The 24,155-nt window shown below is 38.0% G+C and overlaps 1 protein-coding gene and 1 pseudogene across 17 annotated transcripts in view; one reads left to right on the forward strand and one right to left on the reverse strand.

The window, feature by feature from the left end:
• IMMP2L (inner mitochondrial membrane peptidase subunit 2) overlaps positions 1 to 24,155 on the forward strand; it is a 904,212-nt gene that overhangs the window by 70,459 nt on the left and 809,598 nt on the right. For 12 of the 17 annotated variants that reach the window (XM_028489867.1, XM_024127397.2, XM_028489863.1 and 9 more), the window contains exon 4: positions 10,240 to 10,343. In XM_028489867.1, coding sequence (XP_028345668.1) covers positions 10,240 to 10,343 — 104 coding nt within the window. Of the gene's footprint in view, positions 1 to 10,239; positions 10,344 to 13,096; positions 13,896 to 20,577; positions 21,307 to 21,589; positions 23,795 to 24,155 lie in introns of those variants that run through there. The other 5 variants (XR_003679753.1, XR_003679752.2, XR_003679754.2 and 2 more) reach the window with 5 other exon arrangements.
• LOC102992995 (ras-related protein Rab-9A-like) lies at positions 6,104 to 6,709 on the reverse strand (annotated as a pseudogene).

Genomic DNA, 24,155 nt, shown 5'->3' on the forward strand with positions numbered 1-24,155 from the left:
ACTTTTCTCTAGCTATGAGAGTTCTGGATGGCATCTTCTAGTATAAGGCTATTTCATCTACATTGAAAATCTGTTGTTTAGTGTAGCCACCTTCATAAATTATCTTAGCTAGATCTTCTAGATAATTTGTGCAGCTTCTACATCAGCACTTGCTGCTTCACTTTGCACTTTGATGTTATGAAGATGGCTTCCTTCCTTAAACTTCATGAACCAACCTCTGCTAGCTTCACACTTTTCTTCTGCAGCTTCTTCACCTCTCTCAGCCTTCACAGAATTGAAGAAAGTTAGGACCTTGCTCTGGATTTGGCTTTGGCTGAAGGGAATGTTGTGGCTGGTTTGATCTTCTCTCTAGACCACTAAAACTTTCTCCACATCAGCAATAAGGCTGTTTCACTTTCTTATCATTTGTGTGTTCACTAGAGTAACACTTTTACTTTCTGTCAATAACTTTTCCTTTGCAGTCACAATTTGACTAACTGGCCTAAGAGGCCTAGCTTTCAGCTTTTCTTGGCTTTCCACATCCTTTAGTCACTAAGCTTAATCATTTTGAAACAGGAGGAAAAGGGGCAGGGCACAACCTTTAAAAGAATGACATAGCCCGAGGACATGACATAAACTAATTAGAACCAAATAGGTCCAGATGGTGGAAGATTTGACTTCCAGTGGACTTTGAATCTCATTATATGCTCATTGTAATATATTAGCATATGCTAAATGACACACCCACTAGCTCCATAACAGTTCTGAGGCTGACCATCAAAGATCAAAAAGTGTATAGTGGCCCAATCCTGGAAATCTCTGCCCCTTCCCCAAAATAACTGGAATACTTCTCCCACTCGTTAGCCTATGAAATTACCTGCCCCTATAAAAACTGACAACCCCATACCCTGGTGCCTCTCTCACCTTCTGTGATGGCCCACACTCTGTCTATGGAGTGTGTTTCTCTCTAAATAAATCCACTTCTTACCTATCACTTTGTCTCTCACTGAATTGTTTCTGCCATGAGACATCAAGAACCTGAGCTTCAGTAAGTCCTGAGACGAGGTGTGTGATCTCAGTTAAAAGAATGTGGGTTCAAGTCCCAGTCTGGGTTTCATGGTTTTAATTTCTAGCTTCTGATTTAAAGTGAGATATGTATAACTCTTCCTTTCACTTGAACACTTATTGTAGGGGTATCGACTGGCCTAATTTCAATATTGTTGTGTCTCAGGGAATGGGAAAGCCAGAGTGGGGGGAATGACCAGTCGGTGGAGCAGTCAGAACACACACGACATTTATCGATTAAATTTGCTGTTTTATATGGACACAGTTTGTGGTGCCCCAAAACAATTATGAAAATAACATCAAAGATTACTGACCACAGATCACCATAACAAGTATCATAAATGAAAAATTTGAAATATTGCTAGGATTACCAAAATGTGACACAGAGACTTGAAGTGAGTATATACTGTTGGAAAAATAGAGCTGATAGACCCTTGATGCAGGGTTGACACAAACCTTCAATTTGTAAAAACAAAATATCTGTGAAGCACAATAAAGTGAAGAGCAATAAAAAGAGGGATGCCAGTTTTTAAAAGAAAAAACAGGGCAATAAGCAAAGGCTTAATCATCTTATCTTGAATCTTATGGAAAGGATATTGTACTTGATTTTGTTTCCCTTTGTCTTATTGTTGCTGTAGGCATCATTATCATCTTATTTGTTGTCTGGTATCATGCACTATTAAGAATGTTTCCTGGAGCCTCTGATTTAATTCTCATATGAGAACCCTATGAGGTAGGTGGTACTGCAATACCCACTTTATAGATATGGAAATCAGGTTTAGAAACATTAAATAGTTTGTTTCAGGTAATCTGGCTAGTAAGCAAGTGGAGCCCAGTTTTGAACATAGTTTTCTGTCTTTAGAGCAAGGGCTATCCAAAAGACTTACCTAAGTTCTTTGATTTTTTTTCTTTTCTTTCTTTTTTTCAGTTATACATTTACATGTGTCTATTCTTTTTCAAATTCTTTTCCCATTTAGGTTATTACAGAACATTGAGCAACGTTCCCTGTGCTATGTAGTAGGTCCTTGTTGGTTATCTATTTTAAATACAACAGTGTGTACAAGTCCAAAAGACTTACTAAGTTGTTTGATTTTTAATCCTAGTGCTCTACAGTGGAAGCTAAGGAATTGATTGTGTGAGAATGTAAATCACTGCAGTAAAGAAGGGCAAAGCTGCTTTTGGGTTTATTTTCTTCTTTGTTGGTGATCCCAATGACTAAGCAGTGTTTTCCCCCTTGCTGCTGGAAATCTCCTTGACTGCAAGCAGGAACATCTGACACAGTCACACATTTTGAGTTACAGGTAGAAACTCCTAGATTGGACAGGTTGTGGAGGAAAGGGAACCCTCCTACCTTGTTGGTGGGAATGTAAATTGGTACAGCCACCATGGAAAACAGTACGGAGGTTCCTTAAAAAACTAAAAATAGGGTTGTTGTATGATCCAGCACTCCCACTGCTGGGCAAATATTTGGAGAAAACTCTAATTCGAAAAGACACATGCACCCCAATGTTTATAGTAGCACTATTTACAATAGCCAAGACATGGAAGCAACCTAAATGTCCATCAACAGATGAATGGATAAAGAAGATGTGAGATATATATATATATATATATATATATACACACACAGGCATGCATGCGTGCGTGCACACACACACACAAAGAAATATTACTCAGCCATAAAAAAAGAATGAACTAATGTCATTTGCAGCAACATGGATGGACCTAGAGATTATCATACTAAGTGAAGTAAGTCAGAAAGAGAAAGACAAATATCATATAATATCACATATGTGGACTCTAAAATATGATACAAATGAACTTATATACAAAACAGAAACAGACTCACAGACATAGAAAACAAACTTATGGTTACCAAAGGGGAAGGTGCGGGGAGGGATAAATTAGGGAGTTCGGGATTAGCAGATACAAACTACTACATGCAAAATAGATAAACAATAAGGTCCTACTCTATAGCACAGGGAACTATATTCAGTAGGAATACATTCAGTTTTATATATATGGAAAATAATCTGAAAAAAATATATAACTGACTCACTTTGCCGTATACCAGAAACTAAACACAACATTGTAAATCAACTATACTTCAATTAAAACAAAAAAAGAAACTCCTAGATTAAATATTCTCTGAGGTTTCTTACTTCAAAAAACATTGTTATTTTCAGTTCGTTATAATTTTGATGTAATCTCTGGGAATCTAGGATTTAAAATATTAACAACATGACAAGAAAATATGGACTCTTTGGTTACATTGGGTTCCCAAAGTTTATGACTTTTAATTTAGATTTCATGTGTATACCTTCTTTGGTTTGAAAAGATTGCTTGCTCTGTCTGAAGCAAACTGCCCTTACCACAGGGAAAAACAAGATGTAAAATTTCCAAGAAATAACATGGTTTACTAATTTTTCTAAAATTGCATCATCCAAATGAAGTTCTCTTCATTTCTTATATAAAATTTTCATTTTGAAGTTAGTGCATTATTTTTCTTCTGAAAAGTTGTTTTAGAAAACTCAGGAAGTAAAGTGTATTTATTTTTGGAAAAAATTTCAATTGAAGTACAAACAACTATGGTTTTTATAGTGCTATAGGAACAGTTTCCCAATTATAGAAAGTTTCTCCTTATGAAAAGAGTTATTCATATTCATAAGTGTTATTTACATTTATAAATGAATTGTAAAGAAAAAATTTTATTCTGTTTTGATTAGCATTATCTTATTATGGATACTAATAAAGCACTGTCCAACTTTATTCCTAATGCTTAAATTGCCTACTTGATGCAACACAAAAAATTTCTTACTGAACTTACTCATCCAGAGTATATTTTCTTGGAAGATGTATACATTTTTTTTTAAAAATAATTAATTAATTAATTTTTGGCTGCGTTGAGTCTTTGTTGCTGCACGTGGGCTTTCTCTAGTTGAGGTGAGCAGGGGCTACTCTTCATTGCGGTGTGCGGGCTTCTCATTGCAGTGGCTTCTTTTTCTTGCGGAGCACGGGCTCTAGAGCGCAGGCTCAGTAGTTGTGGCGCACGGGCTTAGTTGCTCTGCGGTATGTGGGATCTTCTCAGACCAGGGCTCGAACCCGTGTTCCCTGCATTGGCAGGCAGTTTTTTTTTTTTTTTTTTTTGCGGTACGCGGGCCTCTCACTGTTGCGGCCTCTCCCGTTGCGGGGCACAGGCTCCGGAAGCGCAGGCTCAGCGGCCATGGGTCCTGGGCCCACCCGCTCCGCGGCATGTGGGATCTTCCCGGACCGGGGCACAAACCCGTGTCCCCTGCATCGGCAGGCGGACTCTCAACCACGGAGCCACCAGGGAAGCCCGGCAGGCAGATTCTTAACCACTGTGGCACCAGGGAAGTCCAAGAGATGTATACATTGTTTAGATAAGGTACATTGCTTGGGAAACATCTTAGTTAAATATGCTTTCAAACACCTTTAATCTTTTAAACTTCAAAGTATAGAAATACTATTTTCCAGCCACTGTTCTGGGATTGGACCTACAAAAATGAATAAAATATGGTTCCTGCAATTGAGAAACTTTCAGTGAAAGAGTCATATGTATAGGCAGATACCTGTAATACGGTTTTAAGAGCTATCCCTGAAGTTTACCTAAATTGCTAAGGGAGCACAGGTGGGGAAATGATTAATTTAGCCTTGTAGAGGAGAGGAGAGGTAAAAGAAAACTATTGTTTCCTTTGTTAAAAAAATCAAACAAGGTCTTCCAGGTGTTGACTAATGATTCTATTTTACTGCTTGAAATTAGACGTGCTTCCTTCTGGGTTTTTTTTCCCCTACATAAATCTTTTGTTTACAATGCATTACCTTTTGGTTCTAACAATTAACATTAGAAAAGTTGGTAGATGATTGATTCTGTAAGGGAAAGATGAATGCAAGTGTCAAGATTTGAGTCTATAGGGATTATTCTGTCCCTAACCATGGAGCACCAGGATGTAATTTCCTAATTTCTGCAAGGGAACTTCAAGTTTTGCTGTGTTTTGTTTTAAGGCTTCACAGAGAAGTCACCATCATCTGAGCTGGGCTCTGAAAGATAAACAGAATTTTTCCAAGTAGGGAAAAGGCATTCTGGGAAGAGGGAAAGTCTGGTGATAGGTGACTCGGAGAGAGGAGTTGAGAAGGACTCAAGAGTTTTCTAGTATGGGGGATAAGGTGAGTCGTGATACTGTTAACTAAGGAGGAGAGTATAGAAGTATATTTTGGGGCTAGGATGGAATATGGTCTCTGTTTTGGGCATGTTGATTTGGGGAGTCTTTGGAAATTTCATTAATTGATTTAAAAAAAAATTTTTCCACTAAAATTTATTAACATCCTTACTTGCCCATGTATCAAGAACACAGACATAAATAATCTATTCTCAAAATGCTTATAGACCCTCGGAGAGAGAGACAATCCAAAAATTATAATATGTGCTTAAAACTGCTGTGATAGCAGCAGTCCCAGGTTTTGATGGGGAACTTGGGAGTTTTGATCACCTAATGGAGACTGAAGATGGGAATGGGAAAGAGAGATAAGGAGTGATAGGAAAGAATTCCTCTGAGGTTGCCTCACGGAATTCAAGTTGTTTTTTTTTTTTTCTGGATTTTAATCTTTAATATCTAACATTATTGCTTTAGGACATGTTTTCCCTGAACCAGGAACAGAATGCTAATTACATAAAAATATACACATAGAAAAAGTAGTTCTCCATTTTCCTAGGGAAAAAACAGTAACTTCTAGAATACTCAAGTGTTTTGTTTTAATTATAAAGTCTTGGTCATCTCATTTATTGGCTCTGTAACATACATATTTAAATTAAACATTATTAGACAACCGTTACAACTTATAAATGTAAGGTGCCATTACTGAGTAAATAGAGTCTCCTGTGAGTGGATGTGTCCCTTCTCCCACCCACTAACAAGGCAGTAATATGGTTAATTTTATGAGTACATGATCCATCGCTGCAAACACTAATTCTCGTCTCCACCCTGTGCTTATCTGTGCAAGCGTGTGAGCTGGTTAGATTGCACGGGCAACCTCTCTAACTTCAACAGCAAGATGAGCTGGGCTTGGGCTTTCGGTGCAGACTAATTGTGTCTGTCTGAATCAAGTGATCTGACCTATCGTCGGTAGCAAGCACTCTTCGAACTGCTTCCTCAAAGGCCGCTGTGACATTCGTGGCATCTTTTGCACTTGTTTCAAAGTAAGGATGGTCACTGTTGTCCCTGCACCAGGCTTGAGCTTCCTCTGCAGACACCTGCCGCTCGCTGATGTCAACCTTGTTACCCAAAATCACAAAAGGAAAGCTTTTGGGCTTTTTCACATCCGCATAATATATGAACTTTTTCTTCCAGTTACTCAAGTTCTGGAAGCTTTGAGAATCATCGCCGCTAAAAGTAAGCAGGCAACAGTCAGAACTTCGGTAAAATGGCGTCCTCAGGCTTCTGAATCACTCTTGACTGGCCGTGTCCCAAATCTGTATGGTAACAAAATGTCCATCCACCTCCAAATCCTTATTTAAAAATTCTACACCTATTGTATGGAAGAGCTGGGTATCCAACTTATTAGACACGTATCTGTTCGTTAGAGAACTCTTCCCAACTCCACCGTCTCCAAGGAGAATTACTTTAAAAAGCAATGATTTTCCTGCCATTTTTAATCTCAAGATCTCTGATTTCAGTTCAAATATCATCATTATCTCTAGGGCTGTCGGGAAGATCCTCTTGGACACGGACCGCAGGAAAAGCCGTTCGCCACTGGGCCAGGCTCATTATAGGAGCGCAGGGAGTTTCTCGCGGCCCCACAGAGGAAGCCCGAGAGCTGTGGGCCAGCCCGTCCGGGTGCAGTGAGGAAAGAGAGAGGGTCGAGGACCCGGCGGGCAGGAGGCGTCGGCGGCACTGCCCGGGTCCGCGTGCAGTTGCTCCCGTGCAGCACCGAGGGAACAACGTGGCGACGGGGAGGGGCCCTCAAGTGTTGTTTTGAAGTATGAGTTAAACAGATTGTGGGAAGAGGGAAAGAGGGGGAAACATTTCAGGCAGGAATTTTGCTTAGATGATGCCTTGGGAGCGTGAGGAACTAACCTGTGTATAGAGAGCACTGCTTGGGGTTTAGTGTAGCTTGTAGGAACTGTGTAAGTGGGGATTGGTAGGGTCCTGCAGATCATATGTCTCTTGATTTTTATGTTGAAGACAGTCATGTTGGTAGTGTCAGGAAGCTAGTGAAGGATTTTAAGTAAGGGAATGGCTTGATCAAATTTGATGCCCATCAACCAATTAGAATTATGTTCTAGAATTTCAGAAATGCAGTTGGGGGGTAGGGTATAAATTTAACTAGGGGTCACAATAATGGATAAAGTGCTTCCTGTTTAGATGTGGAGACAGGTAAATAAAACTGACATCACAGTATGCGAAGTGTTGTAGTATGCAGCGCTATGTATTGAGTAAAGAGGAGGAAGTGATTTGGGACTTCACTTTTAACAGTCATAGGTATATGGGTGGTATTTGCAACTGAGAATATTGATTATCTTTTCTAAGGAAATAATATAAAGCAGAGATGAAAGAACTGATGGTAGAATTCCAGAAGAAAGCAGCCTTCATAGGATAATGGTTAAAGGAGAATCATCTAAAGCTATGATGTTAGCACTGTGGGTTACAACTATTTGTAGGTTGCAAATCAATAATAGTGGATGGGAAATTAATATGGTTGGCTATAGACAGAATTTTAAAAACATGGATTAAGAGAGAAAGAAAATATCAGGGTGTATGAAGTAAAGGTAATTATTATTTTGTGGCATTTTGTTCAGATGTGTGTATTCGTGCATGTGTGTATTAGGTAAAGTGTAAAATGTCTTTCTTATTAAGAGGTGTAATCACAAACTTTTGAAAAACAATAAAAGACACTAAGGAAGAGCAGTTGGAAATAATTAAATCACTTTTGTTCTTAACTATGATGGCAAGGAAAAGAAATGGACCCAGTGCAAGTGCAATGGAAAGGAGATTTTCTCTTTATGTGCAGGTGGTCTCCCCCTAGGCCACCTTTGCCACATCAATTATGTAGGAAGAGAAATTCAAAGAAATAAGGGGAAAGGACTTGCAAGATACAGAACTCAAAGACAGAGAGGGAGAGGAAGAAATAGAGAATATGAATGAGAAACATGGATGAGAAAGAATAAACCCCTATGGAAGCGTGACTTTTAGCTTAATCCTACTGTGTGATGGCAAAAGCTCCATACCCTAGCACCATGGCCCAACAAAGCCCCTTGGATTTATCCTGCCATATCAGCTCTGTTCCTTATTAGGGATAGAGCCAGAGGAGGAACCTGGGGGAACGGTACAAAACTACCTCTAATTAAAGTTGTGATTTAGTAATATCAATAATAGAAGTTACTGAGAGCTTAACTATGGCTAAGAACTATTCTAAGCACTTTAAATGCACGAGCTCACCGAATAAGTTAATATTTGTAAAGCCCTTAGAACAATGTCTTCCACATGGTAAGTACTCGGCAAGTATTGGCTATTATTATTATTTAATTATTAATTAGAGAATAGTTACTAAATATCACCATTTTACTAGTAAGGAAATTGGAGTATAATAAAGTTAAGTAACTTAAGATTTTATAGTTATAAAGAAATAGAATCATGCACTTTTGAGTTGGAGGTGAGAGACTGACTAGTATAGGTGCATGAAGTTATATGATGACTGGTGCTTGAAATATGATGGTAGAGAGGAGACAAGATGGGCTATAAGTGAAAGATATCATGAAAAGAAAATCCCTTTAGCTTGGTGACTGGTTGGATATGAAGTAAAAAGAAAATTAAGATTTGGTTGACTGGGAAAATGGTAAATAGGATGTAAGAAAATAAGGAAGAAAATTGTTTTGCTAGGAAATGATGACAAATTCCATTTAATCATGTTGAATTTTATGTCAGATAGTCAAGTGATGATTAGCAGGGAATTCAAAACTAAAGTTAGAGATATTTAGGCATTATCCCATAAAGGAGTTGCAGAAGCTGTAGAAGGGTTTGAGACCCCCAAGGATAGCCAATATTTTTTGGCCACAAAAAATCTGGGGAGTCAAAAATTAGATCATGATAATAGCCTCCAGGCAAAATTTCCACAGCTTTGCCCACATCTGCTTTGTAGAACCTACAAGTAATACCAGGAATCTTTAAAAAAGAGTATGTCACTACTGCTTCAGGGATGGGCTGTTATCTGGCATGCACTGTTTTCCTCACTCCTGCCCTGGTTGCTGTGGCTGTGTCTCCTCTTGCTGCCACCATCTGTGAAGGTGCAGCGCCTCAGCTGTAGTTTGGTACCTTTCCCACCACCGCAGAAATTGCTGTTTCCCCTATGACGTTCTCAGAGACCCTGGAGGGTCAATGGTGAAAAAACTCTCCTACTTTTTCTCATTCTTTTGTCCACCATCAGGTTTCAGACTTGATATCCGTTGGCTTTTTCTGCACCCCTGTCCAGGTGACAGGTATGTTGGCTTTATGGCTCCTCAGTCAGTTTTTTATGCCTAGATGATTCCTGACCTTCAGATGAATTCTTACACAAAATGTTTCTCAGTTTTTGCCTCATCAATCCTTAGGCACATCTAGACTTGTCTGAATTCTAAGGTGAAGGTTACTTATTAGGCTTAAACTGGAGCCAGGACCCTTGTTGCATGCTCTCTGGAGAAAAGAGAGGTCAAATTGGCAAATTCCCATATTTTCCAAGATTATCCCATCACTTGTTTCTTCTGGTCCCTTTACTCTTCATATGGGTGTTTTCTTGGTTGATTTGAGATTATTTCTTCTTTTCTCCAGATGGAATGATAATGTGTACTTAACTGTGGAATTAGATCCTATCCGAATATTTTGTTGGGAGGTTTGATTCACTTTTTCCTTTTAATTCTTCTTACAGGTTTCCATGCTCTTTGTTGGAGTTTAGTAAAGATTTGAATATCTAGCACTTTTCACATAAGTATTGGTAATGTATTTTTTTTTTTTCTAGTTCTCTGTGAAGAATCCCAATGAGCCTTTTTGAAAACTCAACATTTGCAGTTATTTTAGAACAGCAATTTGTTGAAAGCTACCATATTAGAAATGTTTTATTGCACTGCACTACAGCTATGAAGTACAAGGAACCATGAAGAATGAAAAATACAAATGATAGATGTGTCTCTTTCATCTTATTTTTTAGCCTTCTTTGAATCCTGGGGGGAGTCAGTCATCTGATGTGGTGCTTTTGAACCACTGGAAAGTGAGGAATTTTGAAGTACAACGTGGTGACATTGTGTCATTAGTGTAAGTAAATCAGAAACATACTATATTCATATATAAGATTATTTATAATTATCTGATTTAACTAGTAATTCACTGTTTATACCATGTTATCAATTATTAAATTAATAGGTCCATTTAAAATATTGATATAATGCATTTTTCAAAATCAATTTTGAAATATGACAGTGCTATAAGAAAGGATTTTTCTTTTATACTTAAAATATATCAGTTGACTGATATACCTGGATTTGGCAGAACGTGTTTAATGAAATGTTGATTAGAAATTATTATATTGATGATCTAGAGTACATGAACTTGGTATTTGGGTAATTTTGAAATTCCACATTTTGGAAGCAACTCTTAAGTTACTCTCATGGTTTATTAGCTGTGTAGCTACAAAATATTTCTAGACGATGATAATTGTGACATGAAATTCAGTGGCATTTATATATATCGATAATTTAACTGAAAAAAGCAAGTTTGGAAGACTAGTAGACTGGAGGCTTTTGTTTGGGACCAAAAGGTGGCACTGTTTCTCTGTTAAAGTATTAAGACTGGTCCGGAACAAGAATTTCATTCTAATCATAGTGTAGAAAAGGAATTTCAAAATGTACATAACTGACACAATGATAGTCCTAGTACATGCTTGAGATTTGTTTGTTTATTTTAAAAGTAAATTTACATTGAGAAGACTGCAACAGAACTTGCCTAATTTCTGCTGGTTTCAGCTACTTATAAAGATGTTTTAATACGATTCCCTGTTATGCCAGTTAGTGCTTTGGGGTGGCAATTAATGTAGCAATTATTGTTACTTGTTTTAATGATAGTAAAATCCTCCTGTTTGGTGAAGACTTCCAACTTATAGTTCTGATTCTTGAATTGGAATGATTGTTTTTTGTTGGGTGATAATTTATAATTGGTAAAAGCAAAACGTTATCTACTAGTTCATACTTACCTTTGGCTAGTACTTTGTGGAAATAGATATTTTCTAAATGTGTCTCAGTCAAACCTGTTCTAGCAGGATTTGAAAACATATTAAGTAAATCTGGTCAGTAACTGATGAAATAAATTTGAGTGAAGTTTTGTATGGCAGCCATCCAAGGATGGGAATTAAATGCTTCTCATGTTCTTGAGTGCTTTCTTTAATATTAACCTATTCTTTGGAGTATACTTTTATTTTGTCATTCAGGGAACTGTTTCTGCAACCTCCTTCTGCAACAACTCCTTCTGCAACCAACTTTCCATGCTGGGTTAGCCTGTCGTGCACTCATTATTCTTTTGCCTTTGGTTTGACAAGGTTACATCCTCACTTAGTGGTGGAGAGGATACCCACCCAAGTGAAACAGGTCACACTATAAGCAGACAATTGTGCAGTAACTTTTTTCTATGAGAAACATAATGACTATCTCTAACCAAGTGAATTTGAATAGGTAGTTGGGAAAAAAAAAAGGCTTCTTAAAATTCAGGGTTGCATGGGTCCATAACAGTACCCTAGCATATCATAGACTATGTAAAAAAGAGAACACTATTCATTTATGTAAATATTAAAGTAATTGATATTTATTATATAAATTAATTTCATAAATAGTGTATTCAAATTGAGGTTGATATACTGAATTGTAGCTACTTCGGTTGAACTGTATTTTTAGTGAGTTAATTGTGCTATATCTCTGTCATGTAGAAATAACACAAATATTCTTTCATAATGCTTGTTGCTAGCAGGAGCTATTTACATATAAGAATGCTTAGTGATTGGTATCATGTTATTTAATAACAAATAATCATTAAGCAGTAATTGTTGCTTTCTTTTTATGAACCAAAAGTCTTATACTAAAATCTTCTTTAGCATGATGTAATATAGTAAAAGACACTGTTTAAATTATGAACAAAAATGCTTTCTAGACACGTCCTTACATTAGAATATCCTATCTATGTAAGAAACGTGTGACTAATATGGAAATGCATGACTAAATTTTGAATTTATGGCTAAATATAAATATAATATTTGTATTAATAAGACATTTTATTGATATATAAGTAATCTTTGGAAACAGGGTAGTTTGACAGTTTATATTTTAAATTATCCTCGGACAGCATTTTATGTATTCAGAGTATGTGGAAATGCAGCGTTTCTACGATAATATTATACATGCATTTCTGGAAAACGTAGTTCGTAAATTCATACTTAAGTTACTAGGGCTTATGCATGTTTGTAACCAGAGCACTAATGAAAATAACAACAATTCCAATAGCACCATTTAAAAGACATATGAACTTTCTAATAAATAAACACTGCAGTAAATGTCGGATTTTACTTAAAACCAGAAAGGTTAAGGTAGCTTGATGGAAGACTATATAAGGAAGGGTTGAGGCTATCTATATTTACAAGGGCCAGGGGCATTATTATCAGAAGTTGCAAGTAGAGGAAAGATTGCAAGCTTTGTACAAAATGTCCTGATCCCAGAGATGTATGCTCAGCTCATTGTTTTGTGTTACTTTGTTTTATTTATTTATTTATAACTTTATTTTTTTTTGAAAACAAAGATCCCGGTTAACCTTGCTTTAAGCAATTCTAGGAGAAAAGTTGAATGTATAGTACTGATTCCTTCTTAGCCTGCTGCCTTTAGTGTACTTAGCCTTCAGCAGTTATTATTAACGAGGCAAAACATTAATGATCTGGGAAGAAAATCAGATGTGAACCAGTGCAGCTTCTGCTTCATACTGAAAATTTTCTCCATTCTTTTTTATTTATTTATTTTTTTTGCGGTACGCAGGCCTCTCACTGCTGTGGCCTCGCCCGCCGCGGAGCACAGGCTCCGGACACACAGGCTCAGCGGCCATGGCCCATGGGCCCAGCCGCTCCGCGGCACGTGGGATCCTCCTGGACCGGGGCACGAACCCGCGCCCCCCCCGCATCGGCAGGCGGACCCTCAACCACTGCACCACCAGGGAAGCCCTCTTTCTCCATTCTTTCTCACCAGTTGCCTATGAGCTAATTCATGTTACAGGAACACAGGATGTAGCAGAGCACACTTCTATTGTAAGAAATTTCATTCAGAGCTTATTGACCAAGGCCGTTTCCTAAAGCAAGGAAGGTCTGGGTGGGGGAAGTGTGCATATTGGAATACGCTTCTTTGCATCTCTTCCTTTTCCTGTCACTTTCTTTCTGTTGGTAGCAGTGGGGCTACTGTTTAAGCACATTATTCAGTAATGTTAAATCAAACGGTGTATTTGTTTGATAACGTTACTGGTCGCACAAAACATTATTTGCTGTCATCAAGTCCTCAGTGTTAGAGTGTAAGGTGACATCATACTCTCTTAGTGGATTTGCAAACTAATAGTGGTGATTAAGGTGGATTTTCTATACCTTGGAATCGACTTTTCATTAACCTGTGTGATGGCCTTACTGCCATAGACTTAGCATAAGTAGCACTATTTTATAATGATATATCAATTACCATCCATTGAGACAGAGGTTCCTTCATAATAAAGTTTCAAATAATCACATTTAAAAGTGTTTTAACTTTTCACTTTGAAATGATTTAAAGAAAGGTTGTAAAAATAGTATAGAGAGTTCCCATATACCCCTAATTTTTTTTCTGTTTTATTAAGGTAAAATTGACAAAATTGTAATATATTTAAAGTGTACACTGGGATGAATTGTATACATTGAATATGTACACATTGTGAAAGAATTCCCCCCATCAAGTTAATTAACACGTCAATCACGTATTTACCGTGTGTGTTTGTGTGTGTGTGTGTGTGTGTGTGTGTGTGAGTGAGGGGGGAGAGATGGGGGGGAGGGAGGGAGGGAGGGACACGGAGAACATTTACTCTCTTAGCCAAGTTCAGTTATATAATACAGTGTTATTAACTATCATCACCATGTTATACATTAGCTCCTCAGACCTTACTCATCTTATATCCCCCCAATTTTAACATTATACACAACCACAGGACAATTATGGAGACCAGGAAATTGACATTGGTATAATACTATTAACTAGTCTACAGACCTTGTTTGAATTTCACTGGTTTTCCCACTAATGTCCTCTTTCTATACCAAGATCCTACCCAGAATCCTGTATTTCATTTTTATTTTTCGTGTCTCTCTAGTCTCTTTTAATCTGTGACAGTTCCTTGGTCACTCTTTATCTTTTTTGACCTTGACACTTTTGGAGGGTCTGGCCAGTTATTTTATAGAATGATCCTTTTCAGTGTTGGAGGGTCAGTCTGTCTCTGGTGAGGAAGCATTGCTGTTGATGGCAGTTGCCGGGGAAGCTGCAGCAGTGGCAAGTGTTGGGGAGATGGATGAGACCAGGTCAGAGGAGAAGGAAGTTTTCAGGCACAGGTCTCTTCACTTCTTAGGACCTCATACTTAGGTCATGACTGAGAGGTTCCATGGCTTCTAGAAGTCCACACAGTGAAGTTTACAGATGCTAGGAAGCCAGGAGGTAGAGCTGTGAAGGTGGGGGAAAAGGCTATAGTTTGTAGTAGGGGTAGAAGGGAAGGAACTAAGGCTAGGGCACAGATTATTCTATATTGAGCCAGCATTCAGTTTTAGAGTAGAAGGTTAGGGTGAGGGAATTCTCATTTAATGAGCACCCCTGTATGTCAGGCCTTGCGTCAAGTGCTTTGTGTATGCCATTTTAATTCTCATAACAGTATCTGGAGATAGTTATTATTTTATTTTTGTGGGTGGTAGACATTTATTTTTTAATTTATTGTTTATTTAGGTAACTGGTTTATAACATTATATGTTTCATATGTACAACATTATATTGCTACTTCTGTATACATTAAATCTTGTGGACATAGTTATTTTTAATGTGATGAACCTGAGATTTGGCAGGTAAATAGCAAGTAATTGGCAGAGCTAGAATTTGAATCCAGGTCCATTTGACTCTAAATCTCTCTTGCCTGATATAGTAGGCATATGTGGCTATTGAGCACTTGAAGTGTGGCTACTGCTGCGTGTTAAAATGTTAATATTTTGGATATGTTCAGTCAAATAAAATATATTATTATAATTAATTTCACCTGCTTCTTCCTTTTTTAATGTGGCTCGTAGAAAATTTGAAATTACCTATGTGACACACATTACGTTTCAGTTGGACAAATTCTGTGTCTAAACCTTTTTCCATTGTACACTGCTGCTTTCCTGGAGTGTGTCTAAGGTGAACTAAGATGAAATCCTAAAGTCTGAGGTGGAAAAATACTAATGTTTCTCCTATGAAGCAAAGCAGACTCCCAAAGACAGGAAAACACTGTGTTGGTGAAAGTGTTGGGATGATCAAGTCCAAAGGCAAAGGGAAAAAGACATGCAATCTACAGAGAGAAAAAAAAGTAACCACAATATTTTTTTCTTGTAGCACTGAAGTCCCTTTATTTTTAAAAAATCATTTATTTATTTATTCTTTACTGAAGTATAGTTGATTTACAATATTGTGTTAGTTTCAGGTGCACAGCACAGTGATTCAGAATATTTTCCACTACAGGTTATTACAAGATACTGAATATTCTTCCTTGTGCCATATAGTAAATCCTTGTTGCTTACCTATTTTATGTGTACAGTTTGTATCTATTAATCCCGTACTCCTAATTTATTCCTTTCCACCTCCTTTTCCCCTTTAGTAACCATAAGTTTGTTTTCTATGTCTGTGAATCTGTTTCTGTTTTGCATATATTCATTTGTATTATTTTTTAGATTCCACATGTAAGTGATATCATATAATAGTTGTCTTTCTCTGACTTCACTCAGTATGATATTTTCTAGGTCCATCCATGTTGCTGCAAATGGCAATATTTCATTCTTTTTTTATGGCTGAGTAATATTCCATTGTGTATATGTATATGTTTGTGTGTGTGTGTGTGTGTGTGTGTGTGTGTATCTTTCTACTCACATCTTCTTACATATATCTCACCAGTTGTCTCTTGATGGGCATTTGGATTGCTTCCATGTCTTAGCTATTGTAAATAGTGCTGCTATGAACATTGGGGTGCATGTATCTTTTTGAATTAGAGTTTTTGTCTTTTCCGGATATATGCCCAGGAGTGGGATTGCTGAATCATATGGTAGCTCTATTTTTAGTTTTTTAAGGAACCTCCATATTGTTTTCCATAGTGAGTACACCAATTTACATTCCCACCAACAGTGTAGGAGGGATCCCTTTTCTCCACACCCTCTCCAGCATTTATTGTTTGTAGATTTTTTGTTGATAGCCATTTTGATTGGTATGAGGTGATACCTCATTGTAGTTTTGATTTGCATTTCTCTAATAATTAGTGATGTTGAGCATCTTTTCATGTGCCTCACAACAGTTTTTAATATTTATTGACTTTATCATTTTCCAGTCACTGGGCTTAGTTCTACATTCATTTTTATTTAATCCTCACTAAAATAAACCCCAGTAAAGTAGGTACTGTTGTTATTCCTATTTTATAGATGAGAACACTGAGGTACAAGAGGCTAAGTAACTTGCTTGTGAACATACAGCTGGCTGGTAAATGGAAGAGCGAAGGTTTGAAGGGCTTCCCATCAAATCCAGTGTTCTTAATTGTCAAACTATAAAGCCTCTGTATACTGTGGTGATGGTTTGGTTGAGGATACTTACTCATTCTTAGCAAAGAAGTCATGCAGACCCTTGTATCTCTACATCTATCAGATTATCCCCATTTCTGTAATGAAATTTCTGATACAGTGGTTCCTGAAATGTTGTCTCTTTATTAATAGCAATAATACTTTATTACGAACATACAGTCTGCATACAATTTTGACAGCTGGTTTGCAACATGCTAAACTAATTGCCATTTTCTGACTGTGATGGCTACATCTGTAGCAGTAAATATGAGCAAAGAGTTATGAAGAATTGAGCCAGGGAAATAGATGAAATAGAATAGAGCCTTTGGGGGCGGGGGGTGGGGGGAAAGGTGCTAGTTGTTCCTTTGTGTCTTGAGTGCTCATAAATCTTTAAAGGTACTTTGACCCACCAAGGGAAATTAATTGCAGTCTGCTAAAATACAAAATTCATGTTTTGAAACAAATGCCCAGGGCAATGATAATACTGAATAATGACCTATAATTGTATTAAAAGCCAGTTAATCTGTTGAGCTGGGAGAATATAATTGTGATTCCTAGTGTGATACTAGTCTATCTATACTTATTCCTAGTTTTTTTTGGTTTAGAGCGAATTTTTTTTTTTTTGAGTTGGTAGTTAATATCGTACATTTCAGGAACACAAATTTAGAAATAACATGACTTTCAAAGAAAGGTTCTATAGGTAGGAAGAAGTGCCTAGGTTTTTGTTTTTTGTCTCTAATTAATTGATAGTAAAAATGCTGGAGAGTGAAATCCTGGGCTGCAATTTGTTTTGATGAGAGATTTAGTTTTTGGCACTTTCAGTTACACATAATAATTTGCATTCGTTACTAAGTATATTTACAAATAATACTTTAAAAATGAGATAGTGTAAGTATTGTTGCTATTGTCTGATATAGATTAAACTGATTTTATAAATACTCTTCAGAGGCATACAGAAAGTTGGTGCCCTTAAGGTAGTCCTTAAAAGCAATTTCCTTTCTTGAGTAGGATAAACTGCCTTCACAGTTTTTATACATTTAATTATACAATAAAACATTTTCTTAGTTCAGGCTCAAATTATAGCATAGAGATGTTTCAGTGATCATAAATTTCAATTTTGAATTATTGAGATTTTATGGTAATGTAACTATAGGAGATATCCATAGCTTCTGCTCAACCCATTTCATAAATCTTATATGCTTTGAGTGATGACTAGAAGTTGTCAAAGAACAAAGTTATACATGCAGCATTCTTTGAAATAGTGGGTACTTACGTAACTTCTTATTTTTATTGTGAAAAAAATCCAGTCTCTGTGAACACTGTTACCCTATTTTTAAAAAAAGTGCAAGACAGCATTTACAATGAAGGTGCTCCCAAATACACCTTATATGTTATACATAAGGAGTCAGCTTGAACTATTAAGGAGAAACATTTTGAATATAAGTTGAAATAATAATTCTAACAGAGAAATAATTGAAAAATTTAAGAAGTAAATGGTTTAGCTTTCAAGCAGAAGATAAAACACAGAAAAATAAACTATCCCATAGGTATGTCAACCTGTGTTTAATACTTTTGGAACCAATAAGGTATGGATACATACATAAAGCGAAGCCACTACGATCAGCAACATCTGATCTCCACTTTCAGGTATGATAGATTAGTTTATTTCAAGCTAAGGCCCATACTGAAAAAATGAGAAAGCTATATTAAAAAGAATATGTACAAGCATTGTAGTACTACCAAAGGGCAAAGATCCCAGAGTGAAGAGAAACACACTGAGGTGAGCCCTGTATTCAGTGCCACTTTTCACCTTGGGTTATTTGTCACTTAATGACAGTACGGGCTCTGAGGCTGAGAAGCCAAGCAGTGGCAGCTAAGATGGGAGATGCTGAGCATAATTTTTGGCAGTTTCACATTGCTAAGAGGTCACAAACTAGAATTCAGGGAGGAAGATGCAGGACCCTGGTAAAACACTCTAAACTTTTAACTGGGACCCCTGAAGGGCTACATCCTAGGAGTTACAGAGAACTAGAAATAGACTATAAGTTACAAAAATTGAAATGCAGCCTCTGATAAACTCAATTGATTTTAAGGTGATCTGCCTTTACTTTAACCGTCTGTCATTGCCAGAAACAAGAGACATCACGCAGAGTCTCTATAAGTTTTAAACACAGTACCTGACATTCTATAAAAAATAAACCATGCCTATCGCAAGCCAAGACCAAGATTAAAACAATATAAAACAACAATCTTTAGAAACATTCTCATAGTGTTCTAGCTTTTGGAATGATCAGACATGGGCTATAAAATAATTATAATCAATATATTAAAAAATTGATGAAAAGATGGATTACATTAGAGAATCAGAATCTAGAAAAAGAATTGAAAGGAATTCTAGAAATGAAAACTAGTGTAACTGAAGTGAAGGACTCAGTAGATGAGTTTAACAGCAAATTAGACACAGCTGTGGGGAGGCTCGTGAACTGGTTGATAGGTCAGTTAGAAAATATCTAGGCCATGGGTGAGGGGAATAGCCTGAATAAATAAAGGCTAAGAATTTTCTAGAACTCATGAAAGATATCGACCTACAGAATCAAGAAGTAGTACAAATCCTATCAGGATAAATACAGTGAAAAACCACAATTAGGGCACAGGGTAGGTAGTCAAACCACTGAAAACCAAAAAAAGAGAAACCTCTTAAAAGGAAAAAAAAAGATATTACCTTCAAAGAAGCAAAAATAATAGCCGACTTTTCAATTGGGGGGATACAGGAGAGAACTGAATGACATCTTTAAAGTGCTAAAGGAAAAAAAAAAATCCCAACCTAGAATTTTGTACCTATTGGAACTATTCTGCAAAAATGAAAGAGAAATATACTCTTTTTCAAACAAACCCTCAGTACATGCTCCATTGTCTATAGGACTTTACTTACAAAACCAAGTATTAAGAATTTCAAGATAGCACCTGAAGAGCATTAATTAAGCCCCAAGTGTGGGGCTTTTCTGAGTGCAGGCCCATGGGTGATTGCACTGGTTGTGTCCCTATGAAGCTGGCCCTGTGATTGGACCTAAGCAGGGCCAATCTGAGCCATTCCTGGAAATGGACGTATAAATGTTAGGGGTGAAAATTTACATTTTTGTCAGAGTCGTTAAGTTTGAACAATAGGATCTGTTAAAAAAAATGTAAATCTTTAAGGTTATGTCAATAAAACAGGTGCTAAGTGTAGTAGGCAGAATTTTGGTCCTCAAGATTCCATGCCGTAATGCCCAGGACAGTGAATATGATGAGATATTGTGCCCATGAATATGTTACCTTGTACTGGCAAAGGGACTTTGTGGTTGTAATTAAGGTTGACCTTCAGTTGTCAGTGAGGAGGCTAGCCTGGGTTATCCAGGTGGGCCCAATGTAATCTCAGGAGTCCTTAAAAGCAGAGGCAGAGGAGGAAGTTAGGAAGATGCAGTGGAACAAGTCAGAGCGATCCAAAGCGGGAGAAAGATTTGATGTGCTTTTTCTGGCTTTGGCGATTCGGGGGCCGTGAGCAGAGGAAAACAAGCTGCCTCTAGAAACTAAGAACGACCTTTTGCCAAAGGCCAGCAAGGAAATGAGGACCTCCGTCCTACACAGAATTGAATTTTGCCAACAACCTAATGATCCTGGAAATGAACTCTCCCCTAGTCTCTAGATAAGGGCCCAGACCAGCCAGCCGGCAGCTTGATTTTGGCCTTCTGAGACGCTAAGCAGAGTACCCAGCCGAACCTGCCAGACTTCAGTCCTGGAGAACGGTGAGATTATAAATGGCTGTTGTTTTAATTTTAAACCCCTTTGTTTGTTTTAATTTGTTAGAGTGGCAATAGAAAATTGTGTTAAGCAATGAAAAGATACAAACAGTTATAATACTACTCTTATAAGGAGATGAACTTTTACAGAAGATTCTTATTAAGCATTTGAAAAACACTGTTTTAAGTTACTTGCCTAACTAATTAAAAGTTATTATTTTCTTTTACATAAAACAAATTTGTAAGCCTCTACCTGCCAGTTCCTTGGTGCAAGAATATAGGAGTAGGCTTCAGGAAATCTTACTACATTCAGCTGTTATCACTTACTAACTGGCTGATTGACTTGGGAGAGGTTTTCTTAACTACGCTTAGGGTCAAGTGTTAGCACCTGCAAAGTAAGAGGTATAGACTAGTTGATTTCTAAGGTCTCTTCCATTTAAAAAAAACTGCATGAAAATAGTTTTAGAATCCAGATGGAATTGTTAGAGAGCTAGACATAAGAATCAATCTCTCAGAATATTGAAAAAGTATTGTTCCATACTTTTGAAGCTGGAGTCAAAATTGATTTGACATTTTTGTAAAGAAGAGAAGCCATGTTGGTACATTAAACAGAAATTTTAGAATAGATAAGGAGACTTTGAACACCAGAGCATTTTTGGTCAAAGGGATCGGATGAATAGTGCTTAAGGTTGAAATTATTGAAATTATTGAAAATCAAAAAATTAAAAGTTGGCAGGTATTTTACAAGAGGATGAGCACAAAATCCTTTACTTTCTGTTTAAAATTATTCAAAATAAGAAAGCTATAGAAATCTTATTTCTTTATCTCTTGTCATTTATTCTGGGAGTTGAGTTTTTGGCTCTAATGGTTAATCTTGTTCTGGTTATCTCCATCTCTTTTGTCCACTTCAGATGCATTTCCCACCAGTCAACACTCTGTGCACTTGTTCTTAGAAAAGAAATGATCCTAGATCCCATATTCTGTTTCATGGCTTAGGTCCCGGAAATGTGGAAGAAATCTCAAAATGAGACTTAAATATCACCTTGTTTGATCTAAGGTCAGTAGCTACCTTGCCACTTTTTTTTTTTTTTTTCCCTTTTACAAGAAAAAAAAAAAGGCACTGTTTTGGAGAGGGGGTGGTAGTTGTTGGGAAATGTGTCTGTGGCTGATAAGAAAAGGAAAGGGCTTAAAGCGATAGCCACCAAACTTTATCAGTATTTTGGAGTTAAGGAAAACATTCTTTCCAAGAAGAACAGCAATACTTTTTTTTTTTGGTAATTGTTTATTTACATTAATGAGACGCCTCAATGACCCATTATTATAAAAGGTAACTCTGCATAATCTAGTGACAGGTTTACTCACATTCGGAGGTCACATTGATATTTACTGAAGGCACAATAAGTATAGGTTTCACTTTATTAAAAATTGTATAGCTCTTGAAATTGCTGACAGAGAGGCTGACTCAGTTTGATTTGGCGACGGATATGATAATTGTAATACGGCTCACTGTGGTTTTTAGAGGTCATAAGTTACATTGCAAAGATTTGTGTATTTGGATTGCGGGAAAGTTACCGTAGAGTACTAAGACAATACAATAGGAAATACTTAAGTTTGAGTAGTATGTCTCACATAAATTGTACCATAGAATTAAATATGAATCATTAAAATATTCCAGGTTTATTAAAAATTTATTCTACTAAAGGATCTTTAGAGAGCAGTAAGAACTTGAAGAAATAATAGGAAAGCTTTGCTAACAGTGACAGTGTGTCGAGTTGAAAGAAGGTAAAGAATTTATTAACAAAATGCATACAAAAAAGATTTGTAGTAAATCAAGGGGGGAAATAGTTAATAAAGAGGCCAGGGAGACCTTCAAGATGGCGGAAGAGTAAGACGTGGAGATCACCTTCCTCCCCACAAATACATCAGAAATACATCTACATGTGGAACAACTCCTACAGAACATGTACTGAATGCTGGCAGAAGACCTCAGACCTCCCAAAAGGCCAGAAACTCCCCACGTACCTGGGTAGGGCAAAAGAAAAAAGAAAAAAACAGACAAAAGAACAGGGAGGTACCTGCACTTCTGGGAGGGAGCTGTGAAGGAGGAAAGGTTTCCACACACTAGGAAGACCCTTCGAGGCGGAGACTGCGGGGTGGTGGGGGGCGCGGAGGGGGGGAAGCTTTGGAGCCACGGAGGAGAGCGCAGCAACAGGGGTGCGGAGGGCAAAGCGGAGAGATTCCCGCACAGAGGATCGGTGCCGACCAGCACTCACCAGCCCGAGAGGCTTGTCTGCTCACCCGCTGGAGCGGGCGGGGGCTGGGAGCTGAGGCTCGGGCTTCGGGCTTCGGAGGTCGGATCCCAGGGAGAGGACTGGGGTTGGCTGCGTGAACACAGCCTGAAGGGGCTAGTGCGCCATAGCTAGCCGGGAGGGAGTCCGGGAAAAGTCTGGACCTAAGAGGCAAGAGACCATTGTTTCCTGGTGCGTGAGGAGAGGGGATTCAGAGCGCCACCTAAATGAGCTCCAGAGACAGACACAAGCCGCGGCTATCAGCGCGGTCCCCAGAGACGGGCATGAGATGCTAAGGCTGCTGCTGCCGCCACCAAGAAACCTGTGTGCAAGCACAGGTCACTATCCACACCTCCCCTCCCGGGAGCCTGTGCAGCCCGCCACTGCCAGGGTCCCGTGATCAGGGACAACTTACCCGGGAGAACACAAGGCGCGCCTCAGGCTGGTGCAACGTCACGCTGGCCTCTGCACCACAGGCTCGCCCCGCATTCCGTACCCCTCCCTCCCCCCGGCCTGAGTGAGCCAGAGCCCCCAAATCAGCGGCTCCTTTAACCCCGTCCTGTCTGAGCGAAGAACAGACGTCCTCAGGCGACCTACACGCAGAGGAGGGTCCAAATCCAAAGCTGAACCCCAGGAGCTGTGCGAACAAAGAAAAGAAAGGGAAATCTCTCCCAGCAGCCTCAGGAGCAGCGGATTAAATCTCCACAATCAACTTGATGTACCCTGTATCTGGAATCCCTGAATAGGCAACGAATCATCCCCATTTGAGGAGGTGGACTTTGGGAGCAAAGATATATATATTTTTTTCCATTTTTTTCTTTTTGTGAGTGTGTATGCTGCTTTGTGTGATTTTGTCTGTATAGCTTTGCTTTTACAATTTGTTCTAGGGTTCTGTCTTTTTTTTTCTTTTTTTGTATAGTTTTTAGCGCTTGTTATAATTGGTGGATTTGTTTTTTGGTTTGGTTGCTCTCTTTCTTTTTTTAAAATTACTTAAAATTTTTTTTATTTTTAATAATTTTTAATTTTAATAACTTTATTTTATTTTTTTCTTTGTTTTTTTCTCACTTTTCTTCTGAGCTGTGTGGCTGACAGGGTCTTGGTGCTCTGGCCAGGCATCAGGCCTGTGCTTCTGAGGTGGGAGAGCCAAGTTCAGGACACTGGTCCACCAGAGACCTCCCAGCTCCATGTA

This window comes from Physeter macrocephalus, chromosome 5 (assembly GCF_002837175.3).
Source record: "Physeter macrocephalus isolate SW-GA chromosome 5, ASM283717v5, whole genome shotgun sequence".
NCBI classification, from domain to species: Eukaryota; Metazoa; Chordata; class Mammalia; order Artiodactyla; family Physeteridae; genus Physeter; species Physeter macrocephalus.